This window comes from Hydra vulgaris, chromosome 04 (genome assembly GCF_038396675.1).
Source record: "Hydra vulgaris chromosome 04, alternate assembly HydraT2T_AEP".
Classification (NCBI taxonomy): domain Eukaryota; kingdom Metazoa; phylum Cnidaria; class Hydrozoa; order Anthoathecata; family Hydridae; genus Hydra; species Hydra vulgaris.
Window position 1 is genome coordinate 19,752,501 of NC_088923.1, and position 27,566 is coordinate 19,780,066.

Genomic DNA, 27,566 nt, shown 5'->3' on the forward strand with positions numbered 1-27,566 from the left:
AAGTGTATTCCAGTTACAGAAAACTTGGAAAGGCTTGTTGTAAAGCATTGTCACAATGACTATAGTATGAAAGTAATGAAGTATCCAGCTGGGCTATGCCTTACGTGTAAAAGAAATTTGTACTTGGTTAAAGCTGGAAAACCTCTTTCAACATCTGTTAAACAGAAATGGAACAAGGAATCTTTAAGCAATTTCTACTGCGATAGGAGCATAAATAGCTGCAAAAATTGTAAAATTTGTAAATTGGCAACTAATAATAATAACTAATAACTAATAACTAATAATAATAATAATAATAATAATAATAATAATAATAACTAATAATAATAATAATAATAACTAATAATAATAAGATAGCTGCAAAAATTGTAAAACTTGTAAATTGGCAACTAATAAAATCTCAGGTTCTATATTATGCTTCTTTTTTAAAAATTAGTTAAAATTAAATTCATTAAACAGTTCTTTAAATAAATATAGACAAATAAAACAAAAATAATATAATTTCAGAAAAAGTTGGTGTTTGCAAGAGTTCAAATGTTGCTTGCTTAAAGATTTGTCAAAAATGTTTTCACGTTATTGGTAAAGGTATACGTCATAAATGCTACCCTAGAAAGCAATCAAAGAATCTGGCAACTTATGTATTAAATAAAGATGTTAAAGTAAAATATTTATCTAAATATTATTATTACAACTAATTTTTTAAATCAGAATGTTTCTTATTATTATTATCTCATTTGTAAAATAGTTAGGTTACACAGCTTTCACTGTATTGTGTAGGTTCAAGGCCAAGTAGTGTCCAATATTCTGAAAGGTTTATATTCCAATAATGAAATGGAAAAAGGTGAAGAAATGTTGTGTTCGACTGGTATAATGTTAAAAAAATTGCTTTCTTTTTATATATTTGAAAATGTTTTGCCTTTCTAAAAATTTTTGTCAATTATATAGGTGGTTCTAGAGTCCCTATAATTTTAGGTCAAACTTGTACGAAACCGATAGAAATACCATTTTCTGAGTTTAACAAGTTAGTTGTTTGTTTGCAACTGACTCAGTTCAAATCTAATGTACTCTTGAAGACCTTCCGAATAAATGGAGTTAAGTTTGAAAGTAATATGGAAAAGAAATTGGATGATAAAACAAAAATACTTAAGAACTTCTATGCTTTAGAAAACGTTTCCTTTGAGGAAAAAAAAAAGGTTTAATAAATAATGTAAAAAGAGATTTAGTTTATGTAAAAGATATTACAGAGTATATTGAATTTGTAATTGAGTACAGAAAGCAAGATCTCTTCAGTACTTTTGTAAGAGTTGGCATAGATTCAGGTATGAGCATTTGATTTGTAATAATATAGATGAATAATAAACTATAAATTTAAAGAATAATGAGTAAATAAAAACACCTTAGGTGGAGGTTCAATGAAAGTTATTGCAAACTTGTTTAACCCAAACCAACACAGACAGAATGACCAGAATGATAGGGGAACTTACTCTGGAATAAATTCTGCGCTTGTATTGGCATATTGTGAAGATATGCAAGAAACACATAACAACCTCACAGTATTAACAGAAAAACTTCAACTTCATAATTGTAAATATTCTCTTGCATCTGACCTTAAACTCATAAACATTTTGTTGGGAATTTCGGTAATTAAATTACTTGAAAACCTCCCAATTTATTCTATAAAGGAAATAAATTTTGTATATATATATAACTATTTATATAACTAAAAAATATTTATAGACTCATGGTGGAAAATACAGTTGTGCCTGGTGTGATGGGGAAGTTGTTCTGAAATCTGGTCAACTTAGAAGCTTCGGAGACCTAGATAACTATTACCGCCAGTATGCTGATGCAGGTTTTCCTGAGAAACAAACGATGAATTTTAAGGTTACCGTTATTTATATATTCGTAATCTATTAAAAAGCTTTTTATACTAAACTATTGTGTTCCATTTAATTTTATTTAGAATGTTGTGAAGCCTTGTCTTATAAAGGAAGACGATCCTGAGAAGCTAGTAATAAGCATAGTGCCTTTACCAGAACTTCATCTTCTCATGGGTTTGGTAAACCACATTTGAAATTATATTATACCACTCTGGGAAGGTTTAGAAGATTGGGTTAATAGTCTTGGTGTTATAAGGAAAGGTTATCACGGAGGTACATACGACGGTAATGTTTCAAGAGCAATATTGAAAAATGTAGACAGTCTTGCATCACGAATTCCAATAAACATACTGTTCAGAAGTGAGTACAATAAAAACTCGTTATGTTTAATAACTTCTTTAAATTTGAATAATTTCATTATAAATACTTATATATTTTAGTTCTTGGATAAAAGTCTCAGCGTGACATGGAAAGTACATGCCATAAGCGCTCATCTTGGAGCCTTCATAGATATGCACAGCTGCTCTCTTTCAAGATACAATAAACAACCAACAGAAGCCTCGCACCAAATAATGAAGTTTGTGTATAAACCGATTTAATGGGTCTGTCCTTAGCTCGAAGCATGGTGAAAGAAGTAAACAAATTGCTGAAACTTTTTCCAGCATGAACATGTAGTTATTGATGTTTTATGGAATATTTTTTAGTGAACCTAAACAAAAACTATTTACTAAAAATAAAGGGGCTTACAATTATTTAGCATTTTGAAGAAGAAAATATTTTTACACAAAGTCATAGTATAGTCATAAATAACAAATCTGTCCTAAAAATAGCTGCGATTTAAGCCTTCGAACAAGAGTACCCCAAAATTTAGGAAAACTGCCCCGTTTGAGGGGGCTTACGCATTTAAACAAATATTTTTATAATTTCTTAGCCCATATAGAAATTCATTGACAAATTTCAAGTTTCATAAAAAAACTATGTGCACTTAAGAAGTTATGGTCATTTAAAATTTCAAACTTTCTGATTTTTTTGGAAAGGGGAGGGGCTGAAAAGTTTTTTGGTCATAACTCTTGAACTGTAATTTTATATTTTTTTTAAATTTGAGTTCAATGAACAAAATTAGATTACCTATGAGATTGTACAAAAAAAAAATTTAAATTTTTTTATTAACCCCATTTGGGGTCGGTGCCCCAAAAACGTTGTGTATTCCATGTTCCTAGATTTTATTTTTAATTTTTTTTGGCAGAAAATCATTATTTGATGTTAGTATTAGTATGCAATAATTTAAGGTTTGCACTATTTCAGGAAGTTTCTTTACTTGAACATGAAATTTTGTAAGTTCCCCCACTTTAAATGGTTTTTCAGAAAATGTGCCACCTGCAGGATTTTAATTTTTACAGTTCTGTGAAGCCTAAAGGTTTGTTATAAAGAATCTATATAAATATTTGGGGTGTTTCAAAATCAAACCTAAAAGGCCAATTTCTGACCTGTGCACATATTATTAGTTTTTAAAAATACTATGAAATCATAACTAATTGAAAAAACATTGAAAAACTTTTTTAAAGTTGATTATTTACAAATTTTCAAAGATTCAATCAATCAAACTCATTGATTCTAATGCTTTTTGATTAAATATTTTAATTAGAAAAACCAATTGCCTGTATTCTCAATTCTGAGCCTATTTCTAATTTTTGAATGCACAAGATCAAATGATGAAAATATTCTTTCAACTTCTGCAGATGAATCAACAGCAGTAAGTTACTGATAAACGACTTTCAGTAATTTCTGCTTCAAACGATCATTAACAGATATCCACCAATCACATGGCTTTATAATTTCACAATGTTATCATGGAACATAAACTTTTTAAATGGTGCTGCTTCTGCTTTAAAATTAACCAAAAGTGGTGGAAAATCTAGATTCTTTGAAGCTCCTAAGTCCATTCTAATCTCAATTTCTTTATCAGTCAAATCTTTACCTCTGTAAGGATTAAAAATATCAGCCAAGAAATGAGCTGGGTTTATTGTCTACTGTATTCTTTTAGACAAAATCATCTAAGCATCTTGGCTAACCTTAGAACTTATTTTACTCTGACGAGTTTTCCAAGTCACTGCACTGTCATCAATAGTACAATTGTCCTGCTGCATCAAGTCTAATGCAACAGCAAGTGGTTTTAACATTTGTAACAGTCTTCAGCACTTCGCTTTACATCAAGGTTATTTACAATATTTTTAACATTCTTATCAAGTATTGCTCTGTTTTCTTCACAAATTGTTAACAGAATCGGCCAGTGTTTTAGATTCAAATACGTTCAGCCAATGTGTTCCATCTGACATCTTGTGGCATTATAAGTCGTAACTCCTCTTTTGCTTTGTAAGTAGCATCAGCAAAATGATTGTTTCTAAACAACTTGAACTATCTGCTCCTTGATGTTTGCAATTGCCAAATTTTGGGCAAATAGATTGAGAATATGAGCTGATCATCATACGTAATAACATTACCATCTTATCGCGTTTTCAACTGTTTTCTCATTTTTGACACATTTGGTGCGTTATCAGTTACAACACTGCGAACTTTACAATCAAATTGTATTTCGCATTTGTTAATAAAATTAACAGCAATGTTAACCAAATAGTCAGAAGTATGTGAAAGGCCGGAGGTATCAATTGTATGTGCAAGATAGATATTTCGATTCGTTTTTTGTTAATGTTGTATAAACTATTGGTTCATTATGGATATTACTCCACCCATCAATACTCATGGTTACAGACTGATCATGAAGCAAACCTGAACAGCCAGTTAAACTTTTCTTGTGAACAGTATCTAGTAGTATTCCACCAATACCAATTCTATTAGAAGGGTTATATCCTGGGCATAAAAAAATGGATCAATTTGATAAACTCTGGATGGTCAGCCATTCTGAAAGGCGAGATAGTAGTATAAAATATTCTTGCTACCAGATCATCAAATGCTTCATTTTCAGATTTTGTAGTTTTAATAAGGTATGAATCCAATTTAGTTGTCACTGTAATGCCACTGTTTGGTCTTCCCACCGCTTTTTTATATGAACACAAAAAAATTACTTTATTTACAGTAGATTGACTAGATTCAGTTTTCTTGACAGAACATTGACTAGTTGTGGTTAAGGTTTCTGAAAAACAGTGACTTTTAAAAAACAGCTGCAATACTGTTTTACAATTTTCAAAAATTGCTATTAAGAGCTGTTTTACAGTTTTTGAAATTCGCACCCAACCTCCTTAATACCTCCCCCCCCCTCCTTGTATTAATCAGGCAAGAGTAAATTTTTTTCCGATAATATATATCCTAACATAAACTTTACATTTTATAATAGTATTTCAAAAATACAAGAGCTGATAATGACTTATCTGTGGGCTTAATTGTTTGTTGGGCTTGTTTAAATGTTTGTTGTTGTTGGGCTTAATTGTTTATTGTTATCTGTGGGCTTAATCGTTTGTTGTAAACTTTACATTTTATAATAGTATTTCAAAAATACAAGAGTTGATAATGACTTATATGTAGGCTTAATTGTTAATAATGCATCATCAAGCTTTTTCAAGTTTTCTATACGCTGGCATGTATTCTTAAAAAGAGTAAATTCAGCTTTTAACCTCCTGAAATTGTTCTGTCCAGAAGGCACTACTGCTGATTCATTTTTCTTCAGCTACACATTCAGTTCTTCCTGTAGAGTTAAATGTTATCAGATGGATTACCAGAAGTTGTTTCAATAATATTAACGTCATGAACACCAAAAAGTCAAGATACCAACATTTCTGCAAAAGTTATTGTATCTCTGGATAGGGTTAATAATAGTGGGGGAAATAAATTTTAAAATCGTGTCACCGCTCAACAAAGTTGCATCTTTTCTACTATGATTCTCTATAGCATGTTTAATGAGATTCATTGCCTCTAGTAAGACCTTTCAAGGCATCGAAGTCTACATTATTGGCTAAACTTATATCTGCCTTTAATCCTAATAGAATTTCTCGAATTGCCGTCTCTGTCTTTATCACAGGGGCGGGTTTTATCACGTGTCAAGGAGGGGGCTAAAAAGGTTTAAAAAAAAAAAATCTGCATGTTTTCATTTAAAAGTAACTTTCTTTTTTAATTTTTTGTACTTTAGCGTAATATAGCATAATTTTTTGTACTTTAGCGTAATATAGCGTAAGTTTATATACATATAGTTATGTATAATAGTAAATTTCATTTATCAGTATAATAGTCTAATTCTGTATAATAGTTAATTTACAAAAGAATATTTCTAAAAAAAAGTCCCAAGGGGAGGACAACTACCGCCATGGCCATCCCCCTCCTAAAACCCGCCACTGCTTTATCAATGACTCAAGCATTATTGGTATTGTCTACCAACGAGTTTTTACATCAAGATGACATTCAATTTCTTTTCCAAGTAGAGCCTTGACTTTTGATTGAAAAACTTGATTTTGAACACTTGACAGTTTAATGTGTTTTATCAGTTGGCAACCAAATCTTTTTCCATTGATATTCCAAACACATTTAGTTATTTCATTATTTCAACCATATCAAGCGCACTGTATGAACCTAAAATTTGAATTAATCCTGTTTTATACGTGATATTGTCAGTTTTATCATGAATATTAACTCCAAAATATCTTCATCCTCTTAGAGTAGTAACCTCATCAACAGTCATACTAAACTTCACTTTATTGGCTACTTTTAATTTTACGGTGTCAATCACTTTTTTTTTGCTTTTCACCAAAATCATTGTGCAAAAGTTTCATTTCATCACTTCCATTAGTGGAGAGTTTAAATCTATCTCGAGCTATTGACTGGCAAATGTATTTATTTCTGGTTATAGCTCGAACTGAAATGCCATTCGTAGCCAAATCAGAAACAATAAATTGAAGCTTCTTTTGTGCAAAGAATCGCCAACAGTTTTTTGACTCTTCTCGCTTGCTCTCTCATCTGTTAGTATGATTGATTCTGTTTCCTTATCTAAACAAAGTCCATAACTTTTTAAGTGATTTTTTAAGGTAGTTGAAGAGTTTCCTGAGCATTTTATTATCTTGTTACAACGCTGACACCGTCCTTCCAACTCTTTTGTAATTGGATTTACCATTTTGTTGCGTGTATCCAGACTGACATTGCTAATAATATAAATAGAAAGTAAGGATATTAAGTAGCCATTTTACCCACCATTAAAAACTAATTCATAACTAGCAACTATGCATTTATTTTTGAAGTCAATGTAAATAAGAAACTGGTGCTAGAAGCCCTATTTATAACTCTAAAGAAACTTTTAAGAAACTTTTAAGAAACTGTAAGTACTAGATTAGTAAAAAAGAACTTTTAAAATAGGAAACTCCTTAGTACTTGCCTGTGTGCTTAGTTTTTTTTATAAAAAATGATAACTACTGAACTAAAGTTATTTATTAAAGTTACTTATTATCCTATATTTTAATCTATTTATTAAATTGCTATTGAAAAATAAATCAAATTAAACTACCATTCAAATGGCTTTAATAAACTTGTTGTTATATTGTTAATAAAGAAACTTTTCTCTTAGCAATTGTTAATTTTTAAAATGCAAATTATTAAACTTTTATCTGAAAATGTTCGAATAAAAAAATTCGAACATTTTCAGGTTTGAATGAAACTTTATGCAATTAAAACTCATTATAATATTGAAATTAATCATTATGCGAATGAATAAAAAAAGTTCTAGTTTTTAATTTTTAAAAAATACAACGTTTGCTGTTTTTGTTTTTTCGAAAAAAATAGCTGTTTTACAGTTACTGTTAAACAGTGTTCAGAAACCCTAGTTGTGGTTTCTCAGTTGTCTGGTTGATATTTTCTACAGTGTCTTGACAAAACAATAATGTTTTCATTATTTTGAACATTTTTCAAAAAATTTTATTTACCAACACTTTTGTGGATTCTAATTCGAGCAACCAAACCTTTCATTTGTACACTGCAGCTTTTGCATTTAGATTTATTACCTTTTTTCACCAAACTTTGCAGGTATTTCTTCAGACCGTGTCCAATTAAATTATTTTAGGCACCTAAACTGTAGGATTATAGTATATATATAAATATATATAAATATATATATTTATATATATATATATATATATATAAATATATATATGTAAACATATAAATATATATATATATATAAATATATATATATATATATATATATATATATATATATATATATATATATTTATTTATTTCAACCCTCGGAATTTGGAAAAATGAGGTCAGCAAAAAATTGCTGAACTCAAACTGTTAAAGGTCGGCATCAGGTCAGCAAAGAAAAAATTGACACAAAGGGGTTATTATAAAACATCGAAACAAGGTCTACGGTTTTTTGCAGACCTTAAGCACTTTTAGCTCAGCCGACCCTAATTCCGAGGGCTGTATATATATATATATATATATATATATATATATATATATATATATATATATATATATATATATATATATATATATATATATATATATATATATATATATATATATATATATATATATATATATATATATATATATATATATATATATATATGTATATATATATATATATGTATATATATATATATTTGTTCATACTGTCATCTGTATAAACAATATTTATTACAAAAAAAAAAAATGTTCATAAAATAGAGTGTCTGGATTGAGGTCACTATTTTAAAATAAGAGACGTTTTGTCAACACTTGAGTATAGAGTTGTAATATTAACAACAACAAAAAAAAACCTTATAAGATTATTAGGATGATCATATAGATGAGAAAAAATACAGGATCAGAAAGGACCAAGGATAAAACCTTGCGTTAAGCCAGAAGTTACTAAAAATCTAGGAAAGTGTTTTGGAATGAAAGAAAAACCTTTGGAAAGGAAGAACTCAATAATTTTAAGAACTAAATGCATCCTATGGGGATAGTTTATTAAGTAGACAAGCTTTTAACAAAAGTCTTTGATAGGTCAAGAGCAATAACCCTTTTCACTCCACTTGCATCTTATTCACAATATAATCTTTTTTTTTTAAGGGTCATTAGATTAAAGAGTTAAATTAGATAAAAAGTTTGTTATAAATAGTTTTGCCTTATCTTTTGTATGAGAGATAAGACCTATGTGTGATAAATGGAATGTTAGATTTGCCTTATTCTATGAGACTGTTAAAGATTTCCAAAATTTCGAAATCTCTAAAACTTCAAAATCTTGCAATAGGAAAAAGAAATTTGTTCTCAAGAGATTTATCAAAAATATAAAAGAAAGATACACAATTAAAAATAATTGCTGCACCAGAAGAAAATGACCGTGAAGTAAAGCGAGGCTTGACATAAAAAAGTGAAAAAATAAAGGTCTATTTGAATCCAGGAGAATACATAGAAATTTTCAGAAATCTCAAAAAGGAAAATGAAATAACATAAAAGCATAGTCAAAGAACTATTTCATGAACTGATACATCCATAAGCTGTGACTATTGGAGTCATATATATATATATATATATATATATATATATATATATATATATATATATATGTATATATATATATATATATATATATATATATATATATATATATATATATATATATATATATATATATATATATATATACATATATAAAAAAAGTTTCATTGTATTTGAGATTTTCAAATACAATGAAATTTTCAGATATGTTCAGTATATTTTGAACTACTTATACTATAACGTCTTTACAATTTTTTTTTTTTTTAAACTTTGCATTTTATTTATATATATTATATATATATATATAATTTATATATATTATTACTGTTATTATAATTGCAAAACTATTATGATGTGCCGCATAATTAAGCATAATTAAGAATTAAACAATATTATAAAGCACTGCAATGGAAAAGGGTTAGCAAAGTTTAACTCAGCAATATCCTACACGGGCATGTTTGATCTTGTATAATTTCTTTTGTATTAATCAAATCTATAGCCGCCACATGCAAACTTATATTTGTTACAAAATCTATTTTAATTTTGATTCAAAGTTTACACCAGTGGTTTCTACTTTTGACGCTAAATTGTCAACCTACACTGACAAAATTTTGATTAAGTGTTTCAGCAAGATATTTTAAAAAATTTTATTAAAGATTTATTTGCAAATTATTTCATTTAATGAAAATAAATAAATAATAAACAAATTTTCATTTAAATATTTAGATTTATAGGTAGACTACTCCTGTTTGTTTCGTGCCACTTATTTTCTTAATAATGTTCAAAGTATTTTGTCGATCATGTTAATGTTTTTTTTTAACTTCTCGATGTAGTATTATTTCTTCGACTTTTTAATAACTATCTCGAAAATACGTTGGTATATTTTGTAATTAGTTTCATTATTGTTTTTTTTTTCGAGAAATTTATTACATAGTTGTTAATCTTTTTTTATTTAGATGATTTGATAATTTCCGATAATGTCCTTTTTTCCACACATTTTGTAACTACACAAAATGCGGTATTGAAAAGTTGTAGTATTTTATCAAGAAACGTATCGTATGCCTTATCTGTGTGTAAGTTATCAAGGATGTCATTCCAGTTTAAATCTAATATTACAGTGAGCACACACGTTTTTTAAAAGTTCTTTGTACATTTTTATCTTATTTTAAAACTAACTAAAACGTCTGAAGAACCTTTTAAAAACGTACCATGCCACGTACCACCGGGAGAAGAGAATACATACTTTCAATGGATTTTTCAAGAGCGCTAAGCACTGCGCTCCGGCTGCTCAAAATTGATTTCAATTTTGCATAAAAACTGTTTAAATAGTTCAAAACTTTTTGAAAAACTCTTGATGTTTAAATTCAAAATTGAAAATAAATTTACTTTTAATGCTTGCATTATATTTGCAGATTTAGGGTTATAATATAAAGTGGTAATATTTTAAAATAATTTGTCGTTACTATAAAAATTAAGAATATCTATCTAGAATGTCAGAATATCTATCTAGAAGTATCCTATTTTTATGTTCTAATTAATTAAATACTGAGTAAAGTGTAACATTATCTTCATTTATAATTAGGGTATTTTTATAAACCGTTAAACTTTAGTTTTCTGAAGTAAAAAAAAAAGAGAAAAGAAAGTGTTCTAAATATAAATAATAAAGTAATTAAACATTCGCTTACTTTTTCTTAAATTCTCTAGCTATAAGTTTATCATATTTTATGCAGAGTTTTTTCCTTATCACTGTGTTTCAAAGAAGAATTCTTCGTTGATGTATGCATTCCTGCTCCTATAAGTCTAATAGATGAATGTAGAACTTATGTTTTGTCCTAGGAAAGTAGTATTTTAACAACAATTGTTCTAGTTTTATTTTCTTTATCACAAATGTTTTTCAACTATTTTAGCAGATTCTAATAAACTTTTTAATTTAAAAAGAAAAACTAAAAGGTTTTTATCTGACGAATTTAATAATAATAATAATAGTAATAATAATAACAATAAAAACAACAATAATAAAAAATTTAAAGTCTCCTATTTTACTACCAAGAATATGGATCATCTGCAAGAAAGCTAAAATACTATGATTCATTTAAGCTTTTTTTTTTATTTTATTAACATTTTTAAGGTGATTTATTCTTAAGAAATGATTTTTTGCTTCATGTAGCAAGAAACCATCCATCTGTACACATTGAGCTCGAAGAGTCAAAATTAAAAAATTAAGTGAAAAAAAGCACACGGGGATAAAGAAAAAAGCAGTTGATGAAGGTGGGCCCAATCTATTAAAATCTTCATTAAATTAAAACAAGACATTGTCTTGTTTTATCAAAATATGTTATATCAAAATTTGATAATCCAGCATGTGTCCTAGTATTACGACCAATTGAAGATTTCTGGTCAATCCTTAAAGGCTACGTGTATGAAAACAATTGGGAAGCTGAAAGTGAAGATCAGCTGCAAAAAAAAATCCATTCTTGTTTAAAAAAAATTGATAAAAATCTTGTACAAGGCATGTGTGAACATGTATACAAAAAAGTTGATGCCGTACGTCGTAATGGCGAGAAATGATTATTGTAGTCCCGAAAATAAAAAACTAATATATTGTTTAATATTCTGTACAATATTTTTTGATCATTAAACTTTTAGTTGTACTATTACTGTCTGTGTTTATTTTGTGGCAAATTTTTGTCACCAGAGGTTAATCGTGGGAATCGCAGAAATTCGTTGGAAATTGTAGGAAAAAATTGTCAACAAATATGGAAGACTGTGATCAGCAAATGTTTTACAAAATGGAACAACACTTTATGTTTCGGAGACTTCTGGAAATTAAGAAATTTATCTACAATGTACTTGGTGACCTTAACATTAACTTATTTGCCAGTAGCGAATGGGTGAGGCTTCAGGATTTTTTTAATCTTTTTAGAACTTTTTGCCAATGAAATTGAAAATATCTTGACGGATACACTTTTTCTATCTGGTGCTATACCTTCGATAATTAATTTAGAATACCATCTTGAGCACTTTGGAGATGCCAAAGATGTAGTAGTTAAAATGCTTGCAGCCAAACAATTCTAATTTTAATAAAACTAAAACAAAACTAAACTAAAGTTATTTACTGAACTTAATAAGAACAATTACTAATATTTTTGCTTCCTAACTGAATAAAAACTAGAACTATAATTATTTTTCGAACAAAAATATTGCTGCCATATAGTTAGGGGTCGTCCATAAAGTACGTACGCTCATGGGGGGGGGGGGGGGGAGGTCTTCAAAAAGAGTAGAAAGCGTATGGGGAGGAAGGGAGGGGAAGGTTTAATTTAAAAGTACGTATTTTCTAATTGATCACAATTAACCAGTTAATCAATAGAAAAGTTAAAATTCTTACTAAAGATCCTAGTTTGCCAACATAAAAAGATGTATGGTATAGGTAGAAGAGGGTATAGTTTCCCTCTCGTTTTCTCCTCCCCCGGACCTGCCCAATCTCATAGCCATTCAAATTTTCCAACCCCTCAAAATGAGGAGAGTGTAAACTCGGCCTCCCCATTTGGCATAGGTATAAACATACTTAAGTTTGGAGTTTGCACAATGTGTTAAAGTGTCCAATCTGGAACATCAAAAAATCCTGCGGGCGCTCATGCACACGTGCCACCCGTTATGTACTGGCACTGAGTAAAGCGTATTTCAGGCAACCTATTTTTAAGTTGACAAAAAATAGGTTATAGCATTGCCTTGGCTAATGGGTCCAAGGCCCCCTAAAGAAAACGTGACATTAGGGTCTCAAAATCTTCCAAATTTTACAACTAGGTTTTGCTAAATAAAAAAGCTCCTTAAATAAGCAAAAGGGCGCTAATTTTGCTACTTCTACTCCCTTCCCCCATTTTATTGGTAGCCTACCCTCGGCACTAGGTTTTAGGGTTTGTTTCCAATATTACTTATTTCGCGAAGGACACGTTTTTTACAGACTTACTAAAGAGGGCTGTCTAAAAAAAATTGTCCGCCTTAAGTATAGTTTATTTTTATTTGATAAACATTGAAACAAAAAAAAGTACAACATGACTTGACCGCGATTCGAACTCCGGTATCCGCCGTCGAAGTATATATCATTAACCTCTCTGCCAAGTACACACAATATTATTTGGGATTTTAACTTTATTAATATTTACATTTATATACATATTTGGAGACGTTTTTTTAATTAGGATCCTGTGCCGCAAACAAATGACTTTGGGGTCGTTTAAAGTATCGAAGGTATCTCCTTCATCTTTTTTTTTTCAATAAACTTTTTTATTGAAAAATCAAAAAGTTAGGAGGGGGTATTTGAAAAACGTGCGTACTTTATGGACGACCCCTTAGTCCGATTAATGTCATAATCAATAACCACACCATTCAGACTTGTGGCTTGCATATAAAAATACTGACTTTTTGAAATGACACATGTGACTTGGAGATTGTGACCTAAAATTGAAATAAGTGAAAGCTGAAATGAAAATGACTACAATGATATAATCTTTTTGAAAATAATTTTTAAAACTCACCGTGGTGAGTTTTAAAATAAAATGTCTCCCGCAAAATTTTTCCCGCTTTTGTTGAAGTTTAGCAATAACATTCACTAAACGAAGTTACTTTAAAGATATAAATTAGGTAGATATATAACGGAATTTTATGTGATTTTTTGTAAAAGATAGAAAACATTTCAAATTAAAAAACACACGTGTTTTTAAGTGATTTTTTAAATTTTTTATTGTTCTGTATCTATTTCGAAAACAAATGTATTGATTGCTCAGATTCGTTCTAGGAAAAAGTTTTGTTTTAATGGCTGTAAAAGTGAGCAGTGTGCACGAGCCACCATAGCGCAGTGGTTAGTAAGCTTAGCTAAGAGGCTAGAGATCCGTGGTTCAGCGTCACTTTTGGGCAAGTTTTGTAACATCAATAGGAAAGGAGGCGTGAACTTTCTATAAAATTCTCTTCCGCGGTGCTCCATGATAAGTCCGTATCTTGGGGCACCTTCAATAAAAAAATAAAAAAATATATAATAAAAAAAGTCCGTGTGTTGAGTTTACAACTTTTATTTTTAACTATTAATAATAAGATTCTCAAGAAAAATGTATCAAAACTCATTTACTTTTTGATGCTTTCATTATAAAATATGCAATTGGAAAATAATAAATACCATGTAAACGAAACTTTAGTTAGGAGTATAGACTAGCTATTCGACAAGTATTTTAAGAAATGCTTGAAAGCCTAACTACTGCAAATATGCCTTCTGATTCTCACTATTTGTGTTTCATAGAAAAAAAAAATGTGAAAGATTATAATACTTGGAACTTTTAATTTCATATTTTTCTTTTGTTGAAAGAAACGTTGTTAAGTTTATAAAAAGATTTTGTTTCAGAGCAGTTTCTAATAATAAATATTGAGAAAGTTTTAACTTTCAATACTTATTTAGAAATTCAACTTTTCCTATTTTAGACTAGATTATTTGAGGTATAACTCAAGCAGCAGATCAACAAGCGACTAGCGCAAAGTATGTATTAAGTTTAATGATGAAAATTTAAAAACTATTTTAGTTATCCACTTAAAATAATGTTTTTGCTGTTTGTCAACTTTTTTTCTCTCTAAGCTGCAACAGTACAGTTTGAACAATTAGTTATGTTGTTCTTATTAGTTATGGGGTTAGTTATATGATTCTTTCTAAACATTAAAGTATTCCTCCATTAAATAAGAACTAAAAACTGTTTTACAAAAGGCAGAAATGGTATCGACTGATGCAGTTTAGCTATGCACAAAATTTTTACCTGCCTTATTATTTTCTGATATCAACGTATCATTCTGATTTTTGTCTGGTTTAACTCGTAAACCTATTGCAGACAAAAAATGCTGTGACTGCTTACGTTTCTTACAACTTGAGCTATTATATTAAGTTTGCATTAAGTCTGTTTCAATTCTAGACCGTTTAGAAGAAATATTTGACAGAAGATATTTAATTTATAATGAAGCCTTTGAAATGCAAAATATGTATCAAAATTATTGTTATGTGTCTGTAAATATAGGATTACATTTACAGATACATAACAATAATCTTTAAATAAACGCAAAGTAAAAAATTAACTACATACCAGTTAAGAAATGAACTGAAAAACTTGTACTTGTAAAATTTATATTGCATTAATATTAATTTTGATTTTTATAAAAATATCAACTAACAAAAACAAAAATGTTGTAAGATCTTTTTTTAAAGCCTTTAATTATTTTGCTAATGAGCTTTCAGTAATAAAAAAAGTGGTTAATTTGTGAATTTATTTAATATTTTCATACTGAATTTCAGATTGTGTTGACGTTTTTATGATTTTTTTAGAGAGTAAGTACAGATGAATTAAGATTACTAATACATTTAAACTGAGTTTCGTAAATTCAGTTATTTGATAGCCTCTTATATGAATAAAAACATGATATCAGAACATTTAACCAGTTTAGGAGAAAAATAATCTCAAAATGAATGCAACTAATTCCAAAAGATTGGGTTACGTATGTTTTTATTCAATTTCTATCCAATCAAAATTGATTAGTTGATCATCAAAATAAACAGAAAAATTTTCTCTCACTTAAAAAAATACTTACCTCAATCTTTGATATTCTTATGTAAACCGATATAACTATTTTCATATTATTGGGTATTTTATGCATAATAAGACTTTTAAAATGTTGTGTGGCTATAAAAATAGCTGGGTTTTTTCACCATTTAGGTATTATTATACTCTTTAATGACAAGATATTGAACAGGAGTATCAACATTAAAATATAAATCAGCATTTCTTTTAGTAAATAACTTCTGATCGGTTAGGAGAGCATTAAAATCCTAATTCCTTTTAAACAGCTGTCAATATCGATCCAATTAAAACCAGACGATTTCCAACATTTTGTTCAACTTCTCAGTCTATTTCAATTTTCATTGATTAGTATTTCCGAAGTTTCATTTCATTTTGCATCTAAACTCAGTCTTGATCATTTATTTTTCCTTTCTGCTTTGGAGGACGCCATTTTAAATGGAAAATTGATATTATGATAAAAAAATGCGGGACAGGGTTTAACACAAATTGCTAATACCTATATCCTTAAACTATAAAATACTACTATTGACGGAAACGACTAAAACATTTTAGATAAATTGCATGGCTAAATTTATGAGCTGGGTAATCGACAACCGGTTAATTTTTTCAAGAAATCGCAGATTGGAAAAAATACATACTTGCGAGTATATAATCATATCTTAAATCTAATGACTATTGATGAAAATGCAAAATTTTTGATGTCGTGTGAAGATTATTTTATATAACTAATATCAACTACATTTAAAAAAAAAAAAAGGGGGAGGATGGGAGGGGTTAGAGTGTGTGCAGATCGAAATAGCTTTGCCTATAAAATTGCATGCAACAACTCAATATTCGTTTAGATAGGTGATTAAAAATAAAAAAATATATATTTCCATTGCGTTTTCCTATAAAATTTTCGCTTATGCAAAATAACGCCTTTCTAACTTTATCCTTCGTGTCCTCCCAACAAATATTTAGCCATATCATAAAGTTACATTTATAAATATTTTATTTGTACAACAAAATAGTTGAACTTTTGTCTTTAGATAGGTTAGAAATTAGGCACTAAGTTTGTGCAACGAAATTTAATTTCTTGCCGCATTTAGAGATACTTGCGTACAACTTATTAGTTAAATTCACAACGCGTCATAGTCGTTACTTCAACGTAGTTAAGTTAAAAGACGTGACTTACAGCACAAACATAAAGTCATAAAGTTAAAGAAAACGCTACTCGCATGGAAAACGTGATTTACAGCACACACACAATCGTAAACACTAATTCGAAATCTCTAATTAACTAACATTTACTTCGAATCTATATTTATTTATATCTATATATATCTATAAATTTTTGTAAACAAAGAATGGTATACATTAGTAATGTTATCACAGAATAAATTAATTTTATAGCGGAGTAATGCACGTAACAGAAAAACCCAATATTTAGTTACTAGATAAAAAAAACTTTAGTTCCGTAGAAAATAGTTTCAGCAATATACTTTTCTTTTTAAGTAATATTCTAAATATTTGTAGAGATTTCTAGTTACAAGATTGCACGTTGTAATTAATCACTCACGGAAGTCACGCACGGAAGTTATCAATTTCATGTAGCTATTTTTACAAAAATAAACTGCTTGTGAGTATTTCAAGTGAAATACTTATTTCTACAACTCATATTTAACATATTTTCAATGAGAAATGACGGTTATCAAATATTTCTAGCTAAAGTTTAGCGTTTTAAAAATTGTTGTTTATTTTCAAACTGTGGCGATATTATTACGCAAAAACAATTAAATGATCAAAATATATATATTTAATTTATAATATATATATTTAAATATATATATTTAATTTATAATATATATATTTAAATATATATATTTAATTTATAATATATATATTTGATTTATTCATGTAGCGTAAAATATGATAAAAATATTTATGTTAAAATTGTTTTTTAAGAAAGTCATGATAGTATGCATATTGCAAGTCCCAACTTCGAATTGTTAAAACCAGGAAAAATTCAGGCACAAAAATGGAAATGTCATTTATGGATTTTTCGCATACTTGGCGGACCTTTATTTTAGATTTATTGTAAGGGTTCGTCCATAAATTACGTCACGCAATTTTCGACCAGTTTTGGCCTCCCACCCCACCTCTTCACAAAATTGTAGCACTTAAGCAGCAAGTGTAGCAAGTTTGTAGAAGTCGTCACAAAATCACCAACCCCCTCCCCCTAATAGCGTGATGTAATTTATGGACGACCCTAAAAAAAACTATATATATAGTGAGTTGATAAACTTTCAAACTGCCATAATTTTATTTATATATATGCTTATGCGACTGCTTTAAAATTATATCGAAACATTAAACTTATTAAATAAACCATATACCACGAAATCATATATCATGGAATTCATAGTAAACCACGGAACAAAGTTGACCCGTTTTTAATATTATCTTCAAACTTGATATTTGGCATTAAATATTATTTATAACAGGATATATATATATATATATATATATATATATATATATATATATATATATATATATATATATATATATATATATATATATATATATATATATATATATATACATATATATATATATATAAGTTTTTAAAGCCTGGACTTAAAGTTTGTTTTGATTTGTTACATTTGGCACGCATAATGTTAGAAATATTAATTACGCGTCATTCAGTCCGTCTTTTGCAACTATTATTACTGGATGAAATATTAATTGAAACAATCTCAGTAAACATAATAAATGTTAATCTTGTGAGGAATTTCTTCAATAATTTAACATATTATTATATAAATAATAATAAATATAATATATCTTGTTTTTTTTTTAATTTTTAATTTTTGTTTAATTTTAAAAAAAGTCTTTGTTAACAAAAGTCAAATAAAAAATTGTATTGTAATATTTTATTGTAATTATAATAAAGTATTGAAAATATTGTGCTTTTCGTTGTAAATATGTAACTATAGCAATTGTTTAAAGTTGAACTTGTTTTTGTTGTAATCCGAGGAATAACTTTTATTTGGATTAAAAACTAAAGAAACAAATTTTTCAAATGCACTCTTAAAAATATAATAAAACCTTAGTTTACACTTAGTCAGTTTTGCAGTTTAAACAATTTAAAGTTTTGCAGATTAAATTTAAAAGATAAATTACAGATAATTTAGCTTTAGGTATTTTTCTGGACTTTCGTTTTCAAGACTTAAGACGTCAAAGAAAAACTTTTCTTTTTTAACTTTTTTTTTTAAAAGAAAATACCAACAAAAAAAAACAAACAATGGATGATCAAAATGATAATTTTTATATTATTGGTATTTTTGGTTTTGTCGAAATAATTTTCAGTGTTGTGATTACGCTTCCTTTCTATCTAATTTGCCAGAAAGATTTGTCATGTTTTGTAAAAACGCCATTTTGGTCAGGACTTTTGGTAAGATACTCATATGAGGTACAATTAATTTGTAAATTGCCTGTTCTAATTGTAATTATTTTTACGTCTAATTTTTATTTTTATAGTGCTTTGCCTCTGGTATATTAGGAATTGCAGTTTGCGTAACAAAAAGGCGTTGGGTCGTAAGTAATATATTCCTCTTAAATTGCCCAATCTTTCAATCAATGACATAATAATTAAAAAGGAATTTAATATAATCTTTCTTGGAGTGCTTTTAGATGAAAATATTTCATGGAAATTCCATATTAAAAGTATTGAAAATAAAACCTCAAAAAGTATTTTCATGTTATATCGAACAAAACTGTTTCTTAAAAATAAACCTTTAAAAAAATTTTTTTTTGTTCATATACAGCTATTTTTCTTACTATAACGCAGGCCCGTAGCCACCGAGGGGTCAGCAGGGACATTCGTCCCCCTCCCCCAATAATTTTTCAAATAAATAAATTTGAAGTTAGTTTTTCGAAAAAGCAAACGACTTCAAATTAAGTTATAAAATAAAAAAAAGGATAGAAAAGACCTTATTTGTTATTCGTATTTTCGGCGTAAGTTTCTTTGACAAAAACTTGTGACCTACTTTTATTTGATCTACCCAGCAGTATTGCTCCTCCCCCCTCCATAGCGGCGGATTGGGACCCAGGGCTGATTTTCTTAAAGAAAAAGGACTTAAAAAAAAGGTCTCCATCAATGCCCACCCCCAAATATAATTTTTGTTCCTACGGGCCTGTAACGTTGCCTGGGGTAGCACTAATCACACTAAACTTAAAAAAATTTATAGCAATTAAAAACAAGCTTGCAGGATAATATTTGGGGCAAACAGAAATGCACATTGCGAACCTCCCTTACGTCAGGTTTGAATTTAAATATTTAAAAGAATAATTAATTTTATCCATCAAGTAATATTTTTTTTAGTTTCAAGCAAAATATGGGTTATATCCAGTAACATTTCAAACTTTATTTAATGAAATCTCTCATATATATCCTACCAAATTTTCAGTGAACAACTTTGTCATTCCCATAAACCATTTTAAATTAAAAGTTTGAAATGGTTTATAGGAATACCAATACACTACCAAAGTCAATATCGGGAAAACAAGACTTCGTTTTAATTGTTTTCATTAAAAATATGAAGAAAAATATTTCGATTCAAAACGGCATTTACTAAACATGGACTTTGATAAACTAGATTTCAAATATCTTTTTTAAAAACAATTTAAAAGGTTTTGAATTACATAAATCATTTAAAACTTTTACATTTTCTTTTGCCTTTTTTACTTATTGTTTTCCTTTTTTGTTTTATGTTTTTGTTGATATTTGTTAATCAGCCCTAAATACAACTTATATTCCATTATTTTTAATAAAACTTTACGCAATTTTTTGTTTTTGAGAACGTTCACGATTATCTCACTTTAGTCCTATTTTATTTTTTTAAACAAAAAAAAAGAAAACCTAAAATTTAATTTACAATCTTTGTTAATTAACTTTTAATTTAAAAGTTAATTTATTGAGAACTTGCTGGACTCATATATAGTTTTTGGCTTAAACAAGTTCCTTGAATATTTAGTCACGTATTTGTTTTGAATTTTATTAAATAATGGTTTGAAGATATTTGATATTGTATTATTATTAGTTTTATCTATAAAAATTAGAAGAGGATATATATTTATTTGGTATTATTTTAATTTTTCTAGACTGTTAAACAATAGTCTTAAATACAAAAGGTGTGCATATGATAATAATTTAATTGCATGTTTTTCTTTGCTAAACAGCTTTTTTGTTTTTGATTTATTGGTGCTGCACCAAGCAATGTTTGCATAATTATGATAGGAATGAATAAATGAGCAATATATGTATTTCACACATGACCTAAGCATGATTTTGCTTGATAGAGTAATCCGTTTTTTATAGAAATTTTATTTTCAATCGTTTTTATATGGTCTTTCCAATTTATGTTTTCATTTAGAATTACACCTACAATTTCATTAAACATTCTCTTTTTGCGATTTATTCTCCAATAATAAGTTTTAGAAGTGCAAGAGGGATTTATGTTTTTTATGGAGGCGATAAAAATTAGTATACTTAGTTGTAACTAAATTAATTGAAAGTGTATTCATATTTAAACATTCAGTTAGTTTTAGAAGTTCAATGTTGACCGTTTTAATTAATGTTGTTATATCACTATGAGAATAAAATAAATTTGTGTTATTGGCAAATAAAATATAATCTTGAATATTAGAAGCTTTGCTTAAATCATTTATATAAATAAAAAATAAAAAGTGGTCCTAATATAGATCCTAGGAACGCCGCAAGTAATTCTCATATTGTTTCATATATTATTACTAAATTACTTAAGGTCTTAGAAAATCTTCGAAAATTAAGCAGAAGCTTTACATAAAATACCTAAAATCAAAATCTGAAAAACATAAACAAAATTATAAAACTTATACAAACTTATTTGAAAAGCTTCGCAAAAATGCAAAAAAAACCCTATTACGGTTTGAAAGTTATCTTACTAACCGTAAACAGTTTGTTTACAATAAAGATTCTATATCTCATCTATTAATGAATATAACATGTGTTGTTCCACAAGGATCCATACTTGGTCCACTTATTTTTTTAATATACATAAATGATCTTCATAAATCATCAAACTTATCAACAATAAATTTTGCAGATGACACTAACTTGTTTTTATCTCATAAAGATATTAATATGCTTTTTACTAATATGACAAATGAAATAAAAAAAGTATCTGTTTGGTTTAAACAAAATAGATTGTCTCTAAATTATTGTTTTATTTATTGATTATTGTTTCATTTAAATTTAACGTGTTACTTTTACTTGTTTTTTGTAGTTTTATTTATTGAAAGTTTTAACCTGCATAATATTTATATCTAAAATTATTTCTTTGTTTCCTATTTTTCCCTTTAGGTTAAAAAAGAAATATTTACAGTGTTAGGCATCCTAAATTTTTTCACTCTTTAAAATTTAAGTATAATTTAAAATGATACTATTCTCAGAGGCAGGTAACATTTTTCATAAAAAAAGAGCTAGCTTATCGCCCAAAACCGGATAGCAACTCTTTTGGCACCACAATATTCCTAATTTTCTCAAAATCCTAACCTAATTGATTACTGCAAATAAAATTACATTGTGTTCGTTAAGAAATTTGTGTTTTTTACCAAGGTTTGCCTATTTTTCTTCATTGCGCCATAAGATAATGATTTTTTGATTTAATTTACACAGTCAAATGTCTTAAAAAAAAAACGTAAAAAAAATAAATTCCGGCATTTCGGCCTAAAATAGTTAATATTAACCATATAAGTATATAGTAACGACTGGAACGGAACTCCGTTCCAGCCGTAACTATATATTTATATAGTTACAGCTGAAATGGAATTCCGGTCATCCCTAGCTCATACTGGTGTCAAATAAGAATGTTTTACAAAAAATAGCAGTAATTAAAAACCCCCTCCCCCATACACACACTTCATGTAAGAGTAACAATTATAAGTTTTTGTTTTTACAAAGCCTCTAACAAAATCAAATTTTTTTTTGAATGCCAACTTGGTTTTTAAAACTACGCCCAGTTAAATATGTGATCAATATTTCAAATGCATTTTATTAGCAATAATAATGTGATCATACGTACGTATTTTGCGCGTACAGTATGCGTTTTAGGGCAGTTTAGTGCGCTCAGGTTTCGTACGCGTTCAAACGCGTATATAAAAAAATAAAGCGAATACAATTTTTTTAAATAAAGTCATTTATATAAATAAATTTACTTAAATATAATTAAGAAATTAAATTAATTAAATTCAAAAAAACTTAACTATAACATACAAAATTAAATAGATTATTTTCCCATGAAAGTAAAAATGTTTTTTTAATAGCTATGAGAGAATAATTTAATGCTTTTTTTTAATTAAATGCTTTAATTTAATTTAATTTAATTTAATTAAATGCTTGAAAATTGTTAAAAATACCTCTTTCATATCATAAAAACTTATATTATTTAACATTACGTGCTAACAGCCCTAAGAGCAGAATTTTCAAAACATTAAAAATACAAATATAAAAATGTAAGCAAATATAAAAATCTAATGCTGCTGCAATTCTAATGAATTCTAAACTCATATTCAAATGAATTCTAAACCCACATTCTAATGAATTTTAAACTCTTATTCTAATGAATTCTAAATTCATATTCTAATGGAGTATAAACTTATATTCTGATGAATTCTAAACTCATATTCTAATGAATTCTAAACTCATATTTTAATTAATTCTAAACTAATACTCTTATTCAAATTGCAATTAGTTATATGATTATAATTTTAATATTTTTACAACTGTTACATTTATTTTGTTTATTATTGTAATCAATATTTTATAAAACTTCAAGAAAATAAAATATTAAAACACATGAAGAATTATTAGATAATCATGTCAAATAATACAAAATTATGAATTGCAACTACAAACTATACATTACTAAACATTCTGGACATGACCATTCGAGAATCTCATTTTCTGAAACATTTTCTAGCAGGCTTTGGCAAATACCATGAAACCAATCTTCACAGTTGTTACACTATACTATATCCCTAAATCTATTAATATCAGTTTTCTATTAAAATCATTATTTCATATTGAAAATCAATCATAATAAATTGTAATTCGATAATTATTCTATTATTAATAGTTAGTTGTTAATGAGACAGTAATTTTTAAAAAATACATTTAACCATACGAGACTTAAATGACTGATTAAATAGACTTTAAATTAATTACCAACTAACTTACATTTTTTTGTCGAATTTGTCTTAAGGCACCCTTAATTGCCTACAAATACAATGTAAAGAAAACACTTCTTTCTTTGCAAAACTTTACTGATTTTGTAGTCTTAGGAAAATCATTTGAATTATTTTCTGTAATGCTTTAAAGTAAATACTTTCTCATCATATATGAATCAAATGCAACAAAAGAGGGATTTGAGCTAGTGCAAGCAATGTACTGCACAAAAGCTAATGCAAATAAAACATAATCAACACCATTTATTTGCTGCTACACTGGCAAAACATGTACCGTTAAAATATCTTTGGAACAGTTCACAATTGAACAAATTTGTCTGATAACATGCTTTTTTATGTTTCCATGAAACATACTATCTAAAACACATACCTCATCTTTAGCACATTCAAAAGTGCTTAATGTCACCCAGTGTAAAGCGCCATCATGCAAAACTTGTATAAATGATTCATTAACTACTTAAATTAGAATTTTTGTCCTAGAACTGATCTTGTAACCCACAAACATTTCTTATCATTTTTAGAACTGTGTGAATCACATTGCCTGATAACATCTGTTTGGCTGAAATATCTTGTAAATCAGCTGCAGAAAGCTTAGATTTAACAAGATGTCATAATTTTGAGTAAATAGTTGATCCTCATTACTAGATGAAAGTTCCGCTTAATAGATAGTGCTAGATTAAAGATAAAACTTGAATAACTTTGAAAATACAAACAATACAACACCAAATTATAGATGTAACACTTGCAAATAAAGATTTAATTTTAAAATTGGAAAGTTGTTGTAAAACAAATATCTAACTGCACATCATTGAACAGTTTTTTTACATAAAACTTGATTACTTTTGATTGGATATTAAATTCATAGACTTCTTATTTAAAAAGCTTTTGCAAAAACCAAGCTTTGCTTCAAGCAGCCTTTAAACCAACACACTTTCTGTCAAACCAATTTAGACAATGATCACAACATATCACAAATGTGTCACAGAATTTGTTGTCACAAGCTTGGCACAGCCAAAGGTTCCTTTGCTTGATTATTTCAAGCTTACTAGTCAGATATGACCAAGAAACCGAAGAAAAATACTTTTTTACTCTTTTTATTTCAACTGGCTCATATGTCACTTTTGTTGGAATTTTCAGCCAAAGTAGAATATAAACAATCTTAACAAGTTGCTACCCGCTAAGGACTGATACCATGATATTTGGCTTTATTAACCACTCAAGCAGCACTGAAGCCGAATTAAAAAATTATAAAAGCAATATATAAATAAGTATAACATATTTAGTTTATATGCAATATTGAAAAAACATTAAGGATTACAATATTTAGGTAATATAAATCTTTTTATTAATTAGGTAATATAAATCTCATAGGATTATTTATTTTATCATTATATATTTTTTATTAGTACTTTATCTGTTGGTGACATCTTTAAAAATGACAGCAACTTAAAAGTGGCCACTCTCTTCCTTTTGGGTAACCCAATAACTGTTGTTTCAGATCTTTTTGGTTGTTCATGCCTGGGTATATGTGATGGCATCCTTAATTAGGTTGGGATCTGGCAGAAAAAAATTAATTCTAAATGAACAACTATAAATTTTAATAATGTAATGAGGAAAAATACTCACCTAGTATAGACTCATCAAGTGATAGTGAGTTAACTGCAGTGTTATTGTTCAATAACGGAGTTTGTAAATGTAAATGAGGAAGCACATTTACTTTTGACTCATTGTCTGAATTTTTATGCTTTGACTCACAGATGTAGATTGTGTATGAGATTGAACTAAAAAATTGGAGATCAACTCCTCACTAGAAACTATTGAATTTTGAAAGTCATCAACTTCACCGATATCTAACACCATATGATTTACTTCTTTATTTGGAAAAACCTGTAAAGAACTTTCATTTTCAAACAATTTTGATTGCAAAATATCAAATTGCTTTCCCTGTGCTTCACTAACCAATGCAGCAATTCTCTAAGATATCAAGAACGCTTTTCTATATTTTGCCTGTTGTGACAGAGGCTTTCTACAATCTTGCTGAATAGATGAAACACTAATGAAATTTGACAGCAAATACTCAGTGGACTCGGTTAAATTCTGGGTCATTTGAAAAACATCTAATTTCCACCTTTTTAAAACAAGGCACTCTTTGAATTAGCTCTCTCCACCATTCAATCGAAATCTAAAAATATGTTTGCATAGCAGGCCCATTGAAATAGCAAAACCAAAGTTGCATTAAATACTGGTAGTTTCCTGCTAAATTAAATCAGACTCCTCTGCAGCTAATAACTGTGCATTTATGTGAATCATGACGAAATGTGTTACTAAAGCGGCATACTCTTCCCGTGAACTGGACATTAAACTAGTGGATTATTTATGAAAAACAGATATGGCTCTATGTCTGTGCTCATTTTCTAATACTCTAATGATAACAATCAAATCCAAAAAAAATGTAACCATCTCAGAGTGTTTGGATTTGACACTTTTTAACTTTTCAACACAGTTTGTTGTGCTGTTCATTACGTTCAACTTTCTCTTTTTTAAACCTTCAACCCACTGCATTCTTATGTCATGCCAATTTACATTAAAATAGTCTATGACAGGCTCCAATTTAAGAGCCTTTAGGTCATCATAATGCATATCATAGGCAACCTCATTATCAAGTAAACTAATTGTTGCAGAATTTCTAGGACAAGAAGTCTCTGCTCTGCCTTTATACCCATTTTTTCAACATTTATTTCCCTGCAAAATGTGAGCAAGGTGTGAAAAAGATATATATAAGACCATATTCTGAAGCACAAACCATTTTTAAAATCCCAAAGAAATGTTATAGACTTTTAGGCTGTAGATGAGTCTTTTGGTTCAGACTTTTTTTTATTAAAATAAAAATAGTTGCAAAAAAAAGTAAATGCAAGAAGCATTTACTTTAATTAGTCATAAAATTCATTTATATTTTTAACAACTTTAAACTTTTTTCCCACGCATTCAACCTTCACTTTTATTTTAACTTTTTTTGACAACTTCACTTTTTATTAACTTTGATTGTTTTTTATTGGTTAATTTCCAAAAATGCTTAAGGATCAATATATATATATATATATATATATATATATATATATATATATATATATATATATATATATATATATATATATATATATATATATATATATATATATATATATATATATATATATATATATATATATATATATATATATATATATACATAAAAGTAGATATAAAATTATTTTATATCTACTTTTATGTATATATATATACATAAAAGTAGATATAAAATTATTTAAGTTAAGTTAGTGTAACTTTA

At 27.8% G+C, this 27,566-nt stretch overlaps 1 protein-coding gene across 3 annotated transcripts in view; it reads left to right on the forward strand.

Annotated features, from left to right (window-relative positions):
- LOC100211947 (uncharacterized) overlaps window positions 1-27,566 on the forward strand; it is a 124,509-nt gene that overhangs the window by 61,550 nt on the left and 35,393 nt on the right. For 2 of the 3 annotated variants that reach the window (XM_065795707.1, XM_065795709.1), the window contains exons 2-3: window positions 19,231-19,406; window positions 19,493-19,549. In XM_065795707.1, coding sequence (XP_065651779.1) covers window positions 19,257-19,406; window positions 19,493-19,549 — 207 coding nt within the window. In that variant the 5' untranslated portion in view covers window positions 19,231-19,256. The remainder of the gene's footprint in view (window positions 1-19,230; window positions 19,407-19,492; window positions 19,550-27,566) is intronic. The other variant, XM_065795708.1, reaches the window with a different exon arrangement.